The sequence below is a fragment of the Lolium rigidum genome, chromosome 4, assembly GCF_022539505.1.
Source record: "Lolium rigidum isolate FL_2022 chromosome 4, APGP_CSIRO_Lrig_0.1, whole genome shotgun sequence".
Taxonomy (NCBI): Eukaryota; Viridiplantae; Streptophyta; class Magnoliopsida; order Poales; family Poaceae; genus Lolium; species Lolium rigidum.
In genome coordinates this window covers 20,493,571-20,510,293 of record NC_061511.1, presented here as the reverse complement: position 1 = coordinate 20,510,293, position 16,723 = coordinate 20,493,571, and the positions used below count along the sequence as shown (strand labels likewise).

The 16,723-nt window shown below is 44.1% G+C and overlaps 1 protein-coding gene across 1 annotated transcript; it reads left to right on the top strand.

Annotated features, from left to right (window-relative positions):
- The first annotated feature begins 9,189 nt into the window (after positions 1 to 9,189).
- LOC124646746 (F-box/LRR-repeat protein At3g59200-like) lies at positions 9,190 to 15,108 on the top strand. Its single transcript, XM_047186819.1, has 4 exons — positions 9,190 to 10,134; positions 10,590 to 10,748; positions 10,836 to 11,019; positions 14,960 to 15,108. The coding sequence occupies exons 1-4, from the start codon at positions 9,190 to 9,192 to the stop codon at positions 15,106 to 15,108; spliced, it is 1,437 nt and encodes a 478-aa protein (XP_047042775.1).
- Positions 15,109 to 16,723: the final 1,615 nt, after the last annotated feature.

Sequence of the window (16,723 nt, the reverse complement as noted above, 5' to 3'; positions counted from 1 at the left end):
AATTCTAGTAATAACTATAGGCCATATCCTTATAATAATGGTAACGGTTATGCTAATTCTTATGGGAATTCTTACAATAATAATAGGAACACACCCCCTGGACTTGAAGCTATGCTTAAAGAATTTATTAGTACACAAACTGCCTTTAACAAATCTGTTGAGGAAAAGCTCAATAAAATTGATATTCTCGCTTCTAAGGTTGATAGTCTTGCCTCTCGATGTTGATCTTTTGAAATCGAAAGTTATGCCTAATAGGGATATTGAAAATAAAATTGTTACTACAGCAAATGCCATCCAAGTTAGAATTAATGAGAATATAAGATTAATGGCTGAACTGCGTGCTAGGTGGGATAGAGAAGAAAATGAAAAACTAGCTAAAAGAGAAAAATGTAGCTAAAGTTTGGACTATTACCACCACTAGCAATGCTAATGATTCACATGTTGCTGCACCTCCTACTATTAATGGTAAAATAATTGGTGTTGGCAATGTTTCTACTCCTAGTGCAAAGCGCGCAAAATTACTCGAAGCTGCTAAAACTGCTGAAATCGCTTGTGATAAAACTGCTGAAATTTTTTCCAACCTTGGGGATGATGATCCCATTGCTGTAGCTCATAATGATTTAGATTTTGATGATTTCCACATCTCTGAAGTTATAAAGTTCTTACAAAAACTTGCTAAGAGTCCCAACGCTAGCGCTGTAAACTTGGCTTTCACAAAACATATTACAAATGCTCTCATAAAAGCTAGAGAAGAGAAACTAAAACTTGAAACTTCTATTCCTAGAAAGCTAGAGGATGGTTGGGAGCCCATCATTAAAATGAGGGTCAATGATTTTGATTGTAATGCTTTATGTGATCTTGGTGCAAGTATTTCTGTTATGCCTAAAAAGTCTATGATATGCTTGACTTGCCACCATTGAAAAATTGTTATTTGGATGTTAATCTCGCTGATAATGCTAAAAAGAAACCTTTGGGGAGAGTTGATAATGTTCATATTATGGTTAACAATAACCTTGTCCCCGTTGATTTTGTTGTCTTGGATATTGAATGCAATGCATCTTGCCCCATTATATTGGGAAGACCTTTTCTTCGAACCGTTGGTGCTACTATTGATATGAAGGAAGGTAATATTAAATATCAATTTCCGCTCAAGAAAGGTATGGAACACTTCCATAGAAAGAGAATGAAGTTACCTTATGATTCTATTATTAGAACAAATTATGATGTTGATGCTTCATCTCTTGATGTTACTTGATATACACTTTCTGCGCCTAGCTGAAAGGCGTTAAAGAAAAGCGCTTATGGGAGACAAACCATGTTTTTACTACAGTATTTTTGTTTTATATTTGAGTCTTGGAAGTTGTTTACTACTGTAGCAACCTCTCCTTATCTTAGTTTTGTGTTTTGTTGTGCCAAGTAAAGTCTTTGATAGTAAAGTTCATACTAGATTTGGATTACTGCGCAGTTTCAGATTTCTTTGCTGTCACGAATTTCGACCTTCCTCCCTGTAGGTAGCTCAGAAAATTAAGCCAATTTACGTGCGTGATCCTCAGATATGTACGCAACTTTCATTCAATTTGAGCATTTTCATTTGAGCAAGTCTGGTGCCTCAATAAAATCCATCTTTACGGACTGTTCTGTTTTGACAGATTCTGCCTTTTATTTCGCATTGCCTCTTTTGCTATGTTGGATGAATTTCTTTGATCCATTAATGTCCAGTAGCTTTATGCAATGTCCAGAAGTGTTAAGAATGGTTGTGTCACCTCTGAACATGTTAATTTTTATTGTCCACCAACCCTCTAATGAGTTGTTTCGAGTTTGGTGTGGAGGAAGTTTTCAAGGATCAAGAGAGGAGTATGATGCAATATGATCAAGGAGAGTGAAAGCTCTAAGCTTGGGGATGCCCCGGTGGTTCACCCCTGCATATTTTAAGAAGACTCAAGCGTCTAAGCTTGGGGATGCCCAAGGCATCCCCTTCTTCATCGACAACATTATCAGGTTCCTTCCCTGAAACTATATTTTTATTCGGCCACATCTTATGTACTTTGCTTGGAGCGTCGGTTTGTTTTTGTTTTTGTTTTTGTTTGAATAAAATGGATCCTAGCATTCACTGTATGGGAGAGAGACACGCTCCGCTGTTGCATATGGACAAGTATGTCCTTAGGCTTTACTCATAGTATTCATGGCGAAGTTTCTTCTTCGTTAAATTGTTATATGGTTGGAATCGGGAAATGCTACATGTGGTAATTGATAAAATGTCTTGAATAATTTGATACTTGGCAATTGTTGTGCTCATGTTTAAGCTCTTGCATCATATACTTTGCACCCATTAATGAAGAAACACCTAGAGCTTGCTAATTTGGTTTGCATATTTGGTCTCTCTAAAGTCTAGATAATATCTAGTATTGAGTTTTGAACAACAAGGGAGACAGTGTAGAGTCTTATAATGTTTACAATATGTCTTTTATGTGAGTTTTGCTGCACCGTTCATCCTTGTGTTTGTTTCAAATAACCTTGCTAGCCTAAACCTTGTATCGAGAGGGAATACTTCTCATGCATCCAAAATCCTTGAGCCAACCACTATGCCATTTGTGTCCACCATACCTACCTACTACATAGTATTTCTCCGCCATTCCAAAGTAAATTGCTTGAGTGCTACCTTTAAAATTCCATCATTCGCCTTTACAATATATAGCTCATGGGACAAATAGCTTAAAAACTATTGTGGTATTGAATATGTACTTATGCACTTTATCTCTTATTAAGTTGCTTGTTGTGCGATAACCATGTTTCAGGGGACGCCATCAACTATTCTTTGTTGAATATCATGTGAGTTGCTATGCATGTCCGTCTTGTCCGAAGTAAGAGAGATCTACCACCTTAATGGTTGGAGCATGCATATTGTTAGAGAAGAACATTGGGCCGCTAACTAAAGCCATGATTCATGGTGGAAGTTTCAGTTTTGGACATATATCTTCAATCTCATATGAGAATAATAATTGTTGCCACATGCTTATGCATTAAAGAGGAGTCCATTATCTGTTGTCCATGTTGTCCCGGTATGGATGTCTAAGTTGAGAATAATCAAAAGCGAGAAATCCAAAATGCGAGCTTTCTCCTTAGACCTTTGTACGGGCGGCATGGAGGTACCCTATCGTGACACTTGGTTAAAACATGTGTATTGCAATGATCCAGTAGTCCAAGCTAATTAGGACAAGGTGCGGGCACTATTAGTATACTATGCATGAGGCTTGCAACTTGTAAGATATAATTTACATAACTCATATGCTTTATTACTACCGTTGACAAAATTGTTTCATGTTTTCAAAATAAAAGCTCTAGCACAAATATAGCAATCGATGCTTTCCTCTTTGAAGGACTATTCTTTTACTTTTATGTTGAGTCAGTTCACCTATTTCTCTCCACCTCAAGAAGCAAACACTTGTGTGAACTATGCATTGATTCCTACATACTTGCATATTGCACTTATTATATTACTCTATGTTGACAATTATCCATGAGATATACATGTTACAAGTTGAAAGCAACCGCTGAAACTTAATCTTCCTTTGTGTTGCTTCAATACCTTTACTTTGATTTATTGCTTTATGAGTTAACTCTTATGCAAGACTTATTGATGCTTGTCTTGAAGTACTATTCATGAAAAGTCTTTGCTTTATGATTCACTTGTTTACTCATGTCATTACCATTGTTTTGATCGCTGCATTCATTACATATGTTTACAAATAGTATGATCAAGGTTATGATGGCATGTCACTTCAGAAATTATCTTTGTTATCGTTTTACCTGCTCGGGACGAGCAGAACTAAGCTTGGGGATGCTGATACATCTCCGACGTATCGATAATTTCTTATGTTCCATGCCATATTATTGATGATATCTACATGTTTTATGCACATTATATGTCGTATTTATGCATTTTCTGGAACTAACCTATTAACAAGATGCCGAAGAGCCGGTTGCTGTTTTCTGCTGTTTTTGGTTTCAGAAATCCTAGTAACGAAATATTCTCGGAATTGGACGAAATCAACGCCCAGGGTCCTATTTTGCCACGAAGCTTCCGGAAGACCGAAGGAGAGTCGAAGTGGGGCCACGAGGTGGCGAAACACCAGGCGGCGCGGCCCGAGCCCGGCCGCGCCGACCTATGGTGTGGGCCCCTCGTGCCGCCTCTTTACCTGCCCTTCCGCCTACAAATAGCCTCCGTCGCGAAACCCCCAGTACCGAGAGCCACGATACGGAAAACCTCACTGAGACGCCGCCGCCGCCAATCCCATCTCGGGGGATTACGGAGATCTCCTCCGGCACCTCGCCGGAGAGGGGATTCATCTCCCGGAGGACTCTTCACCGCCATGGTCGCCTCCGGAGTGATGAGTGAGTAGTTCACCCCTGGACTATGGGTCCATAGCAGTAGCTAGATGGTTGTCTTCTCCTCATTGTGCTTCATTGTTGGATCTTGTGAGCTGCCTAACATGATCAAGATCATCTATCCGTAATACTATATGTTGTGTTTGTCGGGATCCGATGGATAGAGAATACTATGTTATGTTAATTATCAAGTTATTACCTATGTGTTGTTTATGATCTTGCATGCTCTCCGTTATTAGTAGAGGCTCGGCCAAGTTTTTGCTCTTAACTCCAAGAGGGAGTATTTATGCTCGATAGTGGGTTCATGCCTCCATTGAATGCAGGACGATGACATGAAAGTTCTAAGGTTGTGGATGTGCCTGTTGCCACTAGGGATAAAACATTGATGCTATGTCTAAGGATGTAGTTGTTGATTACATTACGCACCATACTTAATGCAATTGTCTCGTTGTTTTGCAACTTAATACCTGGAAGGGGTTCGGATGATAACCCGAAGGTGGACTTTTTAGGCATAGATGCATGCTTGGATAGCGGTCTATGTACTTTGTCGTAATGCCCAATTAAATCTCACTATATTTATCATGACATGTATGTGCATTGTTATGCCCTCTCTATTTGTCAATTGCCCGACTGTAATTTGTTCACCCAACATGCTTTTATCTTATGGGAGAGACACCTCTAGTGAACTGTGGACCCTGGTCCTATTCTTTACATCGCATACAATCTACTGCAATACTTGTTTTACTCGTTTTCTCGCAAACAATCATCTTCCACACAATACGGTTAATCCTTTGTTACAACAAGTCGGTGAGATTGACAACCTCACTGTTTCGTTGGGGCAAAGTACTTTGGTTGTGTTGTGCAGGTTCCACGTTGGCGCCGAATCTCCGGTGTTGCGCCGCACTACATCCCGCCGCCATCAACCTTCAACGTGCTTCTTGACTCCTACTGGTTCGATTAAACCTTGGTTTCTTACTGAGGGAAACTTGCCGCTGTGCGCATCACACCTTCCTCTTGGGGTTCCCAACGGACGTGTCAACTACACGCATCAACCTGCCAATGCACTTCGGCACGTAGGACCTCAACAGCTTCAGGGGCTAATGTCTGGGGGTGACCCTCGGTATACCAAAGGCGAGGTGATTATTGTGTGCCTGTGATGCATGTAAAATGCATACATAAACTTTGTCCTTTATCATATTGAATTCCCACATATTTTCAACATATATGATGATAATACCATGTTTTACATTGATTTATGGGGATTTACCAATGATTCCCTGTATTTTGTTTGTAACCCTACGGAACAGAAAACCTGTTTCACGTATTTTTCACTTTCAGGGACCTATACAGAGTCAAATTGACCTGCGATTTTTGGAGCATCATTTTTTCACCCGGGAGGAACACAATGGACTTTTGGAGCACACCTGGAGAGGCCCGAGGGCCAAACGAGGCCAGGTGGCGCGGCCAGACTTCTGGATGCGCCACCCACCTCCGTTCAGCCCTCAACCATCCGTTTTCCCTAATTCTTTCGCGAACCAACTTGTTTTGCCCTAAAAATCCCTATATATATATGGCTCCGAAGATTTCTCGGGAGGAGAGCGCCGCTGAAAGACAGAAACACCAAAACGGAGGCTGCTGCAGAGAAGATTGGAGGGGGGAAACTCCACCGGGATCACCGCCGAGGGGTCTCCACCTTCTCCAACGTCTGCATCATCATCACCATGATCAAGAGGGAGTAGTCCACCTCTGGAATACGGGTTTGTTGCTGTAACTTGATCTATTTCTCTCATGTTCTTCATAGTACATAGTGATATATGAGCTGTCTATCATGATTATGGCCATATTTGTAGTACCTATGTGGTGGATCCTTGTTCTATGATATTGTTATATGAGATCTGATCTTATTATATTTGTGAGATGTATTGATAGATGCATATTATATACCATGTTCTTAAGCTTATGTTCTGGTCCAACATCTATGCAAGAGCGTGTATGGGGTGATGTGTGTGTGTTAGATGGAGTAGAAGGTTTTAGTAATTGGATAGTGACAATATGTTCAAGAGCTATTATGACTTTGTCGTTCTTCTGCTACCTCACTAGGGATAAAGTGAATGCATGTGCTATGTTCATCATGTGACATTAATGATGATCTTGTTTGTTCAAGGTAGCATATTTGATATTCAAATTTCATGTCAAAGTACTTATTGCTATGCTCTGTTAATTCTTAATACAAGATTGATGAAGTTTCATTCTTGTGGAGCATAAGAGAAGTGTGTTGCATCATATCTATGTTAGGACGTGATGCCCATAATAATTCTGATCTTACGTATAATATTATTTGTATCTTCATATAGTCAAGTTAACCCATGAACCCTAGTCCACTTTTTATCATAAGAAACACCTTTATATTGCATTTACATTGCTTTCTATTTCCTCCACTATTTTATTCCAAAAATACAAAAACATTTATCTTTTTTATTTGCATCCAAAACACCAAAAACAATCAATCTCTTTTACAGTTTTTACTTAGTTATTTTATCTAGTTTGGTTTCTACTTGTTTTATTACTACTTGTGTTATTTACTTACGCGAAACCTTGTGCTTGACAACCACACAGTGGAGTTGGGGATACAAGGCATTTATTTTACTTGCAGGATTGCTTGAAGAAAAGAGAAGAGAATACTTTTTCATTCCGTTCCCTGAGAGTTTGATACAAACCCTTGAGTCACCTTTGCGGGAAAGACTCTTCCTTGATACAACACTCTGCACTTGGAGTCCCAACGTATCAAGATTTTTTTGGCGTAGTTGCTGAGGAATCATGAAGCCCGTCAACCGCTATCAGCCAGCCAGCTGAGCCGTGGCCCTGGCCGGCTGAGGAAGTACCTAGGCCGGTTGTGGCTTGGCCTCGAGAAGTACCAGGAGACAAGACAACACACTCTACGGGCCCCGCTAGGCCTCGGGAAGGAGTGCCTCCAGCCGGAGAAGCCGACGCTCCATGTTACCGTTAGGGTTTCCCCTGTGTAAAGTAGAGGCCATATATAAGGCCTAGTAGTACCCCTCCAGGGGGTATCGATCATATCACACACCATACATATATGGTGTGTTTGGTAGACCGGGTCAACCGAGAATAACTATCTCTTCTCATACATGATGACCTTAGCTAAGTTGAGCTGAGATGAGATGTTGTTTGGTGGCACATGTATGAGCTGAGATGAGATGTTGTTTGGTAGCACATGTATGAGATGAGATAGTGAGGATACCACCTCAATTGATTTTTGCACTAATTCAATACTTGAACAAAATTTAAACTATATCTAAATATAAAATACACATTAATTCAGTATTTTATAAAATACGCACTAAACCATTATTTTGTAGTAGTTATTTCTGCAAAAAGGTGCAACTTTTTTGCAAACAGGCCCTCAAACAGAGTAACCAAAATCCATCGGGTCCTTCAGCTCGATCTGCAAGTTCGAGTAGCAGCAGCCGGCCGTGGCTCGCCGGAGGTGCTGGTGGTGGGCGGGGGCGGTGGTGGCCGGCGGCCAGGGGAGGGGCGGAGTCGGGTGGCCAGGGGAGGGGAGGAGTCGGGAGGCCAGGGGAGGGGTGGAGTCGGCTAGTCCGGAGGCCAGGGGTGGCATCAGGCGACCAGGGCAAGGGTGGTATCCAGGGGCGGGGTGGCGGCTGTCGCCGGCCAGGGGAGAGGCGGCTGTGGCCGACCTCCATGGGAGAGGAAGAGCGCGACCAGGGGAGGGGCGGAGTCAGGAGGCCAGGGGACGGAGTCGCGAGGCCAGGGGAGGGGCGACATCTAGGGGTGGGGAGGCGGAGGCTGGTGGCCATGGGAGGGGCGGCTGCAGCCGGCGGCCATGGGAGGGGAGGGACGGCGGCGGCTAGAGGCCATGGGAGGAGGGCACGCGGGAGCTGTCGTGGGAGGAGGAGGAGAGGTTGGGAGCGTGCGGGAGCGATTGCTGGGGAAAATGAAGAGCCGGGCTGGGTCAGGGGTGCCGTGCGGGCTTCCCGAGAGGAGTTGCGGGATGGACTCAGCCAAGATGGGTTGTGAAGCTCTGGCCAGGCTGAGAGCCCTTTTTTTGTATGAGGTGGGCTTAGCTCTGCACCACCACCCGACCTAACAAACACTATCTCAGATGGTAAAAGTGGGATAAGGACAGATTTTCTGGGTTGGCCCGGGTTAGCAAACACACCCATAGTTGGATGGAGGGAGCTAAGTCATCTTCTACCTCCATCAGTCGGCCACAACTCAAAGAGCACCATTGTAACTCCTATATCTCGTATACAAATCTAGCAAGAGTAGGTGTATTACCTCCACATGAGGGTCCCGAACCTAGATACGTTGCTGTGTGGCTCGTGCTCATCCACGTACCTGGAATCCGCCGTAATCCATTAGGCTCATGGTTTTCTTCTTGATAAAATTGTAAATAATGTAATTTATGTTGGCTCATAGCTATTTTCCCTAAAAAAGCATTTGGATGATGTCGTTTTTTTTAGGTTGGACGGGTTTGCGTTCGTGGGCTTCGATTATGTTGGGCCTATATCGCTTTTACTATGCTTGAGTAATTTTCGAATCGGACCACGGTCTTCATGGGGACGGAAACAACACTACCCGATTCGGATCGAGCACCTAGAAACCTAGGCCAGTGAGCCTTCTTCCACCTCCGCGGCGAGCGGAGCGGCGGGGACCAAGACGGTGACGCAGGTGACGGCGGGTTTCTCTTTTCCTTCCCTTTTTCTTCCGTTCCACTCGCGGCGGTTTCTCTCTCTCAGCGCTCTACTTTTGGTGCCCCACAGCATGGACGCACGCCGCCCGTTCGACGAAATGCCCCCTCACAAGCGGCCCAGGAACGAGCAAGAGACACCTGCGGAGAGCGAGGTGGATCGCATCAGCGACCTCCCGGAGGGCGTTCTCCACCACTTGCTGTCGCTCATGCCAGCACATGATGCGGTGCGGACGTGCGTGTTCGGCCAGCGCTGGCGCCACCTCTGGAGGTCTGCTCCGGCCATCAGCTTTACCACTTTCGACGGGTTTAGGAGCGCGGACAGGTTCAACCAGTTCGTGGACCGCCTGCTTCTGCTACGTCGCCACGGAGCGCCTCTAGAGTCATGCAATTTTCTTCTCGTCGAGACCGAGGTGTATTCTGATGTGTTCCTGGCCGCCAACGAGCGTACCGTGAGCGGCTGGATCAGTCGTGCTTTGCGCCTCCAAGTCAGGGTACTCAGGTTCTGTATTGGATTCGACGACCTTTTTTGGCTACCTGACACACCTCTCTTCTCCCAGCACCTCACAGTGTTAGAGCTTGACGGTGTAACTACCAACGAAAGAGTTCTTGATTTTTCGGGTTGTCCATTGCTAGTTGATCTTAAAATGGAGGGTTGTTTTGTAAATTCTGATAAAATGTCATCGTCATCTTTGAAACATCTGCGGATGAGTTCCTGCATGTTTTATGATAATCACCGGACCCGATTATCTTTACCCAATCTTGTTTCGTTGGAACTGGACTATATTCCGGGTAGGACTCCATTGCTTGAAAGCATGCCATCCTTGGTAACTGCAATCGTCAGGCTTGGGTGTGAATCTTGTGATCGTTGCGAGGAGGGTGAACCTGGTGGTTGTGATGATCATCTGTGTGAGGGCTGTCGATACTATTATGATTCTGATGATTACCGTGGGCACTCTGTGATCCTTCAAGGTTTATTGCAAGCTACATCCTTGGAGTTATCATCTGAACCTGATGTGGTATGTTTTGCAACTGCTTTCTCTTGACTTCTCATGATGTTCCTACCCAACAGTTAATTGTGCAGTAAACTTGTCCATCTTTACAATGTAATTAAATTTATGACTTCACATGTGAGCTGTACATTTACCTGCATGACATCCATTTATGATGGTTATGCTATGCTATGACTCAAAGAGTGCTTTATACTTCTTCTGGGATATCCAACTTTGAAAACTATATATGATTGATCATAATTGTTGAGTGATACTAACTTTGGCTGCTTATCCAGGCTGATGAATATAAGGATATGTTTTTGTAAATGAGATGTACATATGGAGAAAATAGAATTTATAGATCTTTTTTGCATTACATATGATCACTCTTGCCTTTTAAATCTCTACAAACCATATATAGTCGTTATAATATGATACTCTGTAGCATATTTCTTATCTGACATTACTCCCTTCTTTCGTAGATTGTTTTCAAAAGGGACATAAAGTGGTGCCCTACATTTAGCAAGTTAAAGACTTTGGTTCTGGATGAATGGTTTGCGACTGATGACCTCAGTGCATTAATTTGGTTTCTCCAACACTCGCCAATTCTAGAGAAGCTTTCTCTTCAACTTCCAGTGGTGGTAATATATTTTTGTAGATGCATAGCTATGTGTTATTAAATTCTCTATCAATAATAGATATATTTCTAAAGTATCTGTTTGCTATAGGTACCCAAAAAATCAGTAAGAAGATACAGTCCAATTGAACAATCAGTTGCATCTGATTATCTTGAATTAGTTGAAATCAAATGTCAAGAGATTGATGAGATGGTTGTCGCGATCTTGGAGATTTTAAATGTCTTTGGCGTACCACTGGAGAGAATTCAGATCCATAAGAGTTCATGTTTTGGCTGTGAGTTAACTTTCGACACTCATCATGCTTCTATCTCTACAGTTTGTTATTATGTGTTTAAAAGGCTAGCATTATCCATAACTTTTCTGGATATATTTTATTTCAACTGAATCACAGATTATGAATAATCACAATATATTCACTGAGTACTTCTGAACTTACAAGTGTGCATACTCTCTGACTGCTGAATCTATACTCTTGTGAATGCTCTTTGGTTTCTACTCGTCCAAACAACCATTCTCGTCAATGCTCCCCATTTTGATTAAATTTGCTATCATTCATATCTTTTTTTTTTGCGAATCCATCATTCATATCCCGCTCATAGTCATGTAAACTAATATGTGAATGTTTGTTTCTTCAGTGAAGCCTCATGTGTTTTGTGTCTTGAATATTCTTCATTTCCTGATCTCTCGTTTGCATCTAGTATACATGCAATGTATATGCATTTATAACGCGGACTGCTTTGTCTATTAGATTTGTCACAGAAGTAACCGAATACTTTATCATATTATATTAGTAAATATCAGGAACTTCACGATATTGAGATAAAAACTGCATGTTAGTTTAATAGATGGTCTTATTTATCAAAATAAATTCCCTTTTTTAAGATTGCTAGCCAAGTCAATGAATGTTTCCATTTACCTCTGAAAGGTCCTCCCTGATTAAATAATGGTTTTTTATATTTGTTTTCCAGGTTTTAACTTTGTATGTACGGGTATCAACACCAAATAGAGGTAAGAAGATCCGGGACTATTGCTTCTACTATATATTTTGTTATTTAGAATTGCATGCAGGAAGTTTGCAGCCTTCATCTATATGTTTTCTCTCTATATGTGTCTCTATTGTGATTTCGGAATATACACAGGCTTACGAAGTAGGCAGCCTGGTTTCAGAACCTATTTTTATTGCACTTTTGTTAACGGTTTTATTAAAATGGAACAAAGATATTTGAGTTCAAGTTTACGTACAGGGGTCATCATCTGTCCCGGATAAATCTTACTACCTCCATCCCAATGCTTAAGGCTTATATTATTTTAGAAAGTCAAACTATGTCAAGTTTGACTAAGTTTTTACCAAAAATCATTAACATGTAAAATATAAATTAAATATCATTAGATAGATAATGAAATATATTTTCATATGGTATCTACAAAATAACGTATTTGTTGATAGATTTTACTAATTATTAAAACAATGTATTTGTTGTATTTTCTTGGATTTTGGATAAAACAAAAGTCATAATTATTAAATACTAAATAATGAAATTTTCATTTTTATTTAAAATTTGATATTGTATTTTTAATGGATAGAGATTATTTTTCTAAACAGTTTGATATCTTATTGGTATTTTTCTGATTTGATATGAATTTCCAAAGTTTGTACTATTTTCTAGAATTTTAAACAAATCAAAATCTAAACGTAGATTTGACTTTAAAAAAATATAAGCCTTAAGTTTTGGGATGGAGTTAGTATAATACAAAAGAGTGCTAGATTTTCTATACAGTTTTGCGAGATGGCTTGCTGTCTGGATTCACTTTAATGGTAAATCTTAGTACTATGCAATGCAGTCAATGGAACATCTTATTACCTCCGTTCCAAAATATATGCCTTTTTAGAAAGTTAAATTAGATTTCTAAAAAGGCTTATATTTTCAAAGGAGGTAGTAGCATTTAGCAATCATCCATAGTTAATTTTCTACACTATGCCTGCTGCTTATATTGCTATCTGCACATACATGCTCAAATAATTGGAGATGTTCTCATCAATTAAGGTCTGGAACTATGGTAGAAGTTCCCATTTCCGGTGCTGAAAAGTTAAAAGGGAAACAGACCACTAGAATACTCTCCTTCCTCCTCCTTTGATCAAAGTTATCATTGTTAGTCTGCTCACTACTAGGAAAAGGGCTATAGCTGCACGGAATAGTGCTGGCGCACCATCATTGACGCGCGCCGGTGGCAAATACCGCCGGCTAGCCATATTAGGCCGCGCCGGCGAAGAACATATACTGCCGGCGCACAAAAAAAATCAGTGCGCCGGGAATAAAATTCGAAGAGGTCTGGCCGGAAGCAAAAAATCTGGGCACCTTACCCCCGGCGCACCTCTATGGTGGTGCGCTGGTGGTAGACAATTTACCACCAGCGCACCACCACAGAGGTGCGCCGGGGGTAAGGTGCCTAGATTTTTCTCTCCACCCCCCCCCCCCACCCCGCCTTTTCAGTTTTCGAAAAAATAAAAGAAAATGATAGAAAATTCAAAAAATAAAATCCTTTGAACTGCCCATGTATTATGTAATCTAGCTTTCATGAAAATTTGAAAAAATGAATTTCGATATATTATGCAAAATGGCGTCATTTTTCGGTAAAACGGGTTTTCTGGTTGCATACGACCTCCGATGAAAAACTTTTTTATATCAAAATCTATCTACGCGAAATTACCTACGGCCGTTTGGAGAAAAAATAGATTCGTCATTTGGAAAACAGAAACAGGACTTTTTTGAGATTTAAGATTTGGGTGAAAAAAAGAAAAAAATTACCCCCGGCGCACCACCCTACTTGGTGCGCCGGCGGTAACCCAGACTATATAGTCAAGCCGTCCCTCCTCCCTCTTCTCCTTTCTCACTTCTCCCCCTTCTTCTCTTTGCCTCCTGCTCTTCTCCTTGCAATACTCACCGATGGCCTCCTCCTCCTCCTCCTCCGGTGACATCTCTCCTCCTCCGGTGACATCCCTCCTCCACCTCGGGCCTCCTCCTCCTCCGGCGTCAGCTCCTCCTCCTCCTCCTCCACCTCCGGCCAACTCCTCCTCCTCAACCTTCACCTCTGGCCAACTCCTCCTCCTCCATGTGCACCTCCGGCCTACTCCTCCTCCACCTCCACCTCAACCTCCGGCCTACTCCTACTCCTCCTCCTCTCATCCTCATCCTCCTACTCCTACACCGGTGCGGCAACGACGACAGCAAGGTGGCCCACATTAACACGCAAAACGAACCCGAGCTAGATCTAGATCTAGATCTAGATCGGCTTTTTTTTGGTTTCGTGGATAACTTACTACCGGCGCACTAGGCAGGTGCGCCGGGGATAACTCGTCTTACCACCGGCGAACTAGCTGGTGCGCCGGCAGTACCTCGTTATCACCGGCCCGTTCACACCGGCGGGGTGCGCCGGCAGTAAGCAAATTTGGTGCGCCGGCAAAAAGCGTTTTCCTAAGCAAATTTGTCGATTAACCGAATCTTCGGTTTCCTAAATTTTCATGCCAATTTCGGTTACCATTTTTGAAAACCGAATTTGTTCAAAAACCGCAAAAACCGAACTGAAATTTCGGTTAAAACCGATGCCCACCCTGACTTGCCACAGTTGTACCAGTTGATTTTATACATCCATTTCAGATATATGTTTTCCTGTGTAACTTCAACGTCAACCTTGTAGTATCTATTTTCATGTCTTCATTACCCAAGCGACTGACGATCTGAAGTTTTTTAACACTTCTCATTACACCGGGGCAAGACAATTTAACTCTTTGTTCTTATAAGGGATGTATCACTCTTCTGTAAAGAAGGATCTGGAAGGAAAAAATTGTACCGAGAACTAGTTACATGACTTCCTGTTACACCTGTACCTAATGCTTTTGCAAGACAACTTGTCTTGATTCTGTTTGATATTTTATCATAATCTTCTATAGCCCGGGTATTATTTTTGAATATATGACAATCATATGCCATAAAGTTCACTGTCAAAACTCTTTGGTTGTGCAATGTCTACGAGGAAGGGGTGTTAGGTGCCTGTAAAGATTAAATAGTAGGAGAAACGTCAGATATGACCTGAGAATTATACTTTTCAATCAAAACTTTGACTCGATTCATACTAAGCACAATCCTGACATTTCAACCATATATAGTCTTATCAAGTCGCTGAAAGTCTGAAACTTCGCATTTATCTCTATGCAGCTTCCAGTTATGTTTGGACATGCTCGAGGAGCCATGGAGATTCACCATTTTCGAGGGAGGAGGTCTGGTTATTCATTGATTTAACGTCTGCTGATCATCCGAGATGTACGCAACATGTTCCCAGTAGGGATGTTGCTGTCCTACATTGATGACTCCGTTTGCACGAATGAATCTGGAAGTTCCGTTGCAGGGTTGATTCCTGCATGTTCAATTTGCAAGATTGGTTTATGTGCAAGTGTTTTGTTCTGATGACAACTCTGGTTATTTTCGTATGGGTGAATGAGCAAAATGATGTTACCTGTTGTGATCTTGGAGTGCTGGAGTGTGAAACAATGAACTGCTCTGGTCCTTCTTGAGCTTGCTTGGTTAGAGCATCTCCACCGGCGGTCCCGATAGCTATTTGGGGCCGGAAGCGAAAATGGGCTCGCACCGGCGCGCCCCAAACGGCGCCGGCCAATTTTGGAGCCCAATAGAATCGCCGGCAACCCCGTGCTGCCCCCTTCGCCAAGGGCGCAAATCGGGCGCGCCGACGCCTCGCGGAACGACGTTTTTCGCAGGTGGTGGCGCCTTATTCGCATCGGAAACGACGCGACGGTTTGCATCGGAAACGACGCGGGGAGGTTGGTCATCGGTGTTAATGGCCTCCCGGGAGGAAACCAAAACGGCGAGAGCGGCGACTGGACACGCGAGGTCAACCTACCTTACCCACGCGTCTTCAATGCGCGTCCGCCGCCTCCCATAAAACCCCACAGGCGTGCGCTTCTCTCTTTTCCCCGCCGTCCAACCCTAGCCGCCGCCGTCCTCAACCACCCACACGCACCCCGCCGACGCGATGGCGCACAACGAGGCGGCAGCGGCGGCGGCATGCTCCGCTCGACGCAGCTATCGTTCGACGAGGCCGACGTGCTGTACTGGCACCGCATCCCCGTGCCAATACAGTACAAGTTGTCGCACGGCTAGCACGTCTCCAACGGCGGCTTCGCTGTGCCGCTGCCGCGAGGACCGCAGACGTGGGCCCTCGCCAAGGAACGGCGGAACCAGATGACGCCGGAGGAGAGGAGCCTGCCGAAGAACGCTCTGGACAGCCCGGACTGGGCACAGTGCTTCGAAGACGAGCGCGCCGTCGAGCTCGCGCGGACGGCCAACCGCTCGGGCGGCCACTTCAACAACGTCGGCCGTTGTGCCTGGTGGTACGGCCGCAACGTCGACGAGACGCTCCGCGAGTAAGACTTCCGGCCACGCCACCGCGGGCAACGGGAGCCGGTCTATTTCCCGCAGGCGGCGAACATGGTGCTGCAGTCTACGAGGGCGCCGGAACGAACCGCGGCGTCCGGAACCTCACGCACCGGGTCGTCTGCCGTCGCGCGCACGCGCTCGGCCGCGCCCGCGCCTCCGTCCGGAGGCATCGTCATCCGCGACGACGCGAGGTGCGCGTCCTCTGCTCCGGCTCCTCGGACGATGGGGTCAGGCCGCCGCGCCCGCGTCAAGGAGGAGGTCGCCTCGCCACCACTTCCACCGGCGAAGAAGAAATGGTGGGAGAAGGAGGTCGAGGCGCAGGCGGCCCTCCGTGGCGACGGCGACGAGGAGGAGTTCCCCGGCCAGAACTTCCTCGTCGGCCGCTCCGTCGACGAAGACTATCGCCACATCGAGATCGACCCGCGGCAGGCGGCGGTGTGGTCTGCCAGGGACCACGACGCCAACTACATCGACCTCGCCGGACCTTCGGAGCTGCCGGCGCCAAAGGAGGAGAAGGCCGACGACGCC